We start from the raw sequence: 4,737 nt of genomic DNA, 5'->3' as shown, positions 1-4,737 counted from the left end.
AACCGCTTTCTTCTCTTCTCCTCCTCTTCCTTCTTCTGCAAAATAGTTCTCAGCTCTCCTACCGCCGATTCGTCCGATTGAAGAGGAATTCGATTGGAAATTATCAATATTTTCGCGATTCAAGTGACTCTCTTTGGTACCGCAGAAAAGGAAAATCACACGCTTAATCTAAATTGAACGATTTTGGTACCTTGATTTCTAATCTGAGCGGCTGCACCAAATTTCAGAAGAAAACAAACAACAAAATATGAGTCAGTAAACAACAACATTACCTTAGATCTTTACAAAACAGAAATTAAATCCCTACAAACTGCCAATCTACCGCATAAATTCAAAGCAATCGACACGTCGAGTCTCATTCTGAGAATTACAAGCAAGATCAATCAGAACACAAGTTAACTAAGATCAATTCGAAAAGGATGGTAGATCTAGCAGACAAGCGCCAGTTGCGAATAACAATTGAATTCAGATTGAAGCAGAGAGAATCACCATTTTCACAGATTATGTATACAATTGGGAAGTCCTGGAGGTCGGAATGTAAGATCTGCGAAGTGTGCGTGAGTCGATAAACGATTAAACTTCAGAACTTGAATACATAATCTGTGATCTCTCTATGTATACACGCACTTGAATACTGAGATCAATAGAGAGAAAGTGCGCGTAGTTTATTTAAATTTCATTGTAATTTCCTAAAATACCCTTGCCCTATTTTAGATTTTTAAAATAAATAATATTTGTTCCATTTATTTGTGTGGCTGAGATTTGTTCTCTAGTTATACACTTAAAATTAGTTATATCTTGATCACTAACCTATTAATATATATATAATTCTACAACAGGTCCTCTTCTGATGCTTATAACACTATAATCCAAAAATAAGACTAAATCTACACCATTAGATTTTGAAATGAGTTGATGATATTAAAGCTCACAAATTTCAATAAATAGTAGACAAAATATCAACAAAAGGGTAATATTGTCATTATGTTATCATATGATAATTTTCGTGAGTGTTTTTTTATATCAACATAGTGTATTACAAATATCAACAATAGGACATGAGAATATTAACACAAGTACAAGAAAATATCAACAAAGTTTTATTGATATTTTACCTACATTATATTGAGATTTTGCATATAATATTGTCTTCGCAATTAGATTATATATATATATATATATATATATAATATAATTCTACAACTATTCAATTTAGAAAATATCATTAATTTTGAAAATAATTTAGTATTTGATGACTTTTAAAACTAAATTAACAAATGATATTCTTCGGCCCATTTAGTAAACCCTATAGTGAGAGGCCCATTAAGGAGGCAGTAATCTAAACAGAGTGGTTTTTGCCGGGAAAATCGACAAGATGAATTGAAGAGAGGTCGCCATAGCAAATTCGTTTTCCTGCTCGCCAAACGCGCCGCTTCATTGTTCCGGTAATCTTTTACCCCAATTTCGTTTTTTTCTTTTTTATATTTTTGGATCACAAATTAAAATTTGGAAGACAAAGATTTCCTTGATTAGTGTTGTTTCTGAGTCGACGAATTCCAGTAAATGATAGACGAGGTGGGACATTGAACGTTATGTTTGTTATAAAAGAATTCGTAAAATACTAGTTTCAGTAGCAATTTTGATAGTTACCTTGGCATTAACTGTACATACACAATGCTTGTATAACGAAATGTAATTTTCCAAAACCTGAAATAGATTGTGTTTATATTTATGTACATGATGGTATCATACAAGCAAGTGTGGATTTTTATCAAATGATCCTACCAATATAGTGCAAACTTTAAGCTCTAGTGAAGAAACTTGTTATAGTCTAATCATCAACAAGGAGAAAGAAAGAATGTTTTTCCACATGGTATTGGAGAGAAACATGCAACTACACCCTCGTCATTTTGGCCGTGATCTCCGGGATAAGCTCGTGACCAAGCTCATGAAAGATGTTGAAGGCACTTGCAGGTTACTCAATTGTGATTCTACATTGATGTTTTTTTTCAATTTTTTGGGCATTGATGTTATAGAAAGAGAGGATAGCACAATTCATCTATTGTGTGTCTATTGTACTTGTTATTTGTGTTATTATGGCAGTGGTCACCATGGATTTGTTGTTGCAATAACTGGGATTGACAATGTTGGGAAAGGGCTTATTCGTGATGGGACCGGATTTGTTACTTTCCCGGTGAAGTACCAGTGTGTTGTATTTCGACCTTTTAAGGGAGAGATTCTGGAAGCTGTTGTTACAATGGTTAACAAGGTGATATATACGATTGTTGTCCCGTCTTGATTTTGTGCTATGCGTTTATACATTTCTTCTCATACTATGAATTTTTGTCAGATGGGATTTTTTGCCGAGGCAGGTCCTGTCCAAGTTTTTGTATCAAATCATGTAAGTGGTTTTGTTTTGGTCTGTTATGTGACTTTTTTATTTTTGTTTTTTTGGCATATCTTTCATCTCAACATTCTTAGGATGATATGATTTTGTACTAGTTAACAGCATTGGTTTATAGTTATGTTTCAACTTAACAAAATGGTGTTGTGTTACTAATTTCAGCTATGCTCCCAATTTGAACACCTCACTATGAACTCGTGATGTTTCGCATGTAGTGGAAACGTCGATGTTTATTTAGCATTGTACGCAAAAAAAATCTAGGAATCTAACACTCTTTTGATTATCTGACAGAAGAAATCGGACTATCAATATTATATCTAAAAGAATACTCCATCTGCTGATTATCAATTTTGTGTTTCTCTGTTAATCAGCTGATTCCACATGTGAAGGATGTTGGGTTCAATTGAAATCCATGATAACATATTCAGGGATTGTTGTTTGGATTAGTTCATGTTATATTAAGATTAAAGTCCATGGCTCTTGTTTTGAATTTATTCCTTTTGTGCATATATCAAATGAATTGAAATCTTTTCTTCATCACCTTCTCAACCCAAATGTAAACTGTCCTTGTTTAATTGAAATTCTTATTTTCAATATGTAGTTGATACCTGATGATATGGAGTTCCAAGCTGGTGATATCCCGAATTACACTACTTATGATGGATCTGTACATAGCCCTTCGTCCTTTGTCTTTTTTAAATCGCGAGAACTTGTTTCTAACGCAATAATCAGCATGCTCTTCGGTGGTTGTTTTTTTTCAAATGATTGACAGGTCAAAATACAGAAAGAAAGTGAAGTTAGGCTGAAGATAATTGGAACTCGAGTTGATGCTACAGAAATCGTATGCCCTCTGTTTATTTATCAGCATGATTTTCTACCGGCTGTGATATATTTTTTTTCTTGCAGTTTTGCATCGGCACCATAAAAGACGATTTTCTTGGTGTGATCAGTGATCCAGGTGCAAACTCCTGATATGTGTCTGGTAGGCTTAGCTGTATTTATTCATACTTGATCTGCATTTTATGTTATACAGCTGAATTGTTGGAATACACTTTTGTATTGATCAGCATCATCTAACAGTTTGCATATTTTGATGGTTCAGGTTCAGCAACATTTTGGGGAGGAGAGTGTATGCCAACAAAAATGAAAAGAAATTGCCAAGTAATTCTGTTTTGTGAATCTCAAAACAGTTTTTTTTTTTGTGAATTTTCCAAGGGTTGTTATAATGGTGAAAGTCTGTGTTATTTCTTCCTATTTATCTTGTTGGAGTAGGTATTAAAATTATCTCTTAATCTGCAAAAACCTCTTAAACTATTCTTGTCTTTCTGTGATTAAAAGTGAATAAAACTATGCTTCTGTGATAAAAGTAGACTAAGTAGTTGATACTATTATAACCTAATTTTGAAATGTCTAACTCTAAATTTAATTGCGAAATAATTATCTTCTTCAGAAAGAGCAATTCTAAACCAAAATTTGAGATTAATATCTAGAAAAAAAAGGTGAAAACTGAAAGCAAGAGTAAATATGTGTAACACTTGGGGACAAAAACAAACTAAATACTAATGCAATGGGGTAGGCCAGGCTTCTCCAAGCGATCCGGCACATCCCTTCGCAGCCATTGCGGATGCCCTTAAAAGGAAATTTTTTCGAAAAGCTCGACGACCCGTATCCTAACTGAATTGACGGCATTTTGCAAGGGGCTTGGATTTTTCCTACAGTAGTAGTGAGTGAGTGCTTATGTTTCCCATAATTTTTTCGTATTATGTTTAAATTTAGAAAAAAAATGATGCATACATTAATATATTGTACTAGTATGCTAATATTTTCTTAGCCATGGAAGGAACTGGAAAGGACACTAAAGATTGAAATCTAGGCTTTTTTTATAAATACAAGAAATCTTCTTCCTACGAATTTTTCAGAGATATTGCAAATTTTGATATGTTAAAAATGTTAGATAAAATGTGTGGAGTAAGAGTTGTGTTTGCTCAGTTATGGTATTTTTGTCCTTTTAATTCCATACAATACCTAAAAAGGAAATTCGAGTACCTGAATAGATTGTTACCTTTAATTTCCGGAATTGGAATTCGGATATCAATGAATAATTTGTTTTCCTAATTTTGCAATATTGATAGTTCAAAGAAAAACGACGTATATTTAACTACCAAAATTTAGTCATTCCTTGATTATTCCTGTGCTGGGTTCACACGTATATTTTTTTCCATTATTTCGTCTTCCTTACTTATCTATGAATTCCCTTCTACAATTCATATGATTCATCTTCTTTTAATAATTTTTCTTATTTTATACTAGTATATTTTTTAAATTAAATTGAA

General features: G+C 32.8%; 1 protein-coding gene across 2 annotated transcripts; it reads left to right on the top strand.

The window, feature by feature from the left end:
* The first annotated feature begins 1,361 nt into the window (after positions 1-1,361).
* On the top strand, positions 1,362-3,691 carry LOC121748696 (DNA-directed RNA polymerase II subunit RPB7). 2 transcript variants are annotated; one of them, XM_042143187.1, is made up of 7 exons: positions 1,362-1,445; positions 1,794-2,269; positions 2,351-2,401; positions 3,006-3,071; positions 3,177-3,245; positions 3,311-3,386; positions 3,507-3,691. In XM_042143187.1, exons 2-6 carry the CDS (start codon positions 1,859-1,861, stop codon positions 3,374-3,376), a joined length of 663 nt encoding a protein of 220 aa, XP_041999121.1. In that variant the 5' UTR covers positions 1,362-1,445; positions 1,794-1,858; the 3' UTR covers positions 3,377-3,386; positions 3,507-3,691. The 2 variants fall into 2 exon arrangements, with proteins under 2 accessions (XP_041999121.1, XP_041999123.1); XM_042143189.1 differs by having other exon boundaries at positions 1,381-1,974; positions 2,104-2,269.
* Positions 3,692-4,737: the final 1,046 nt, after the last annotated feature.

The sequence above is a fragment of the Salvia splendens genome, chromosome 9, assembly GCF_004379255.2.
Source record: "Salvia splendens isolate huo1 chromosome 9, SspV2, whole genome shotgun sequence".
NCBI lineage: Eukaryota > Viridiplantae > Streptophyta > Magnoliopsida > Lamiales > Lamiaceae > Salvia > Salvia splendens.
This window is presented reverse-complemented; position numbering and strand designations above follow the sequence as displayed.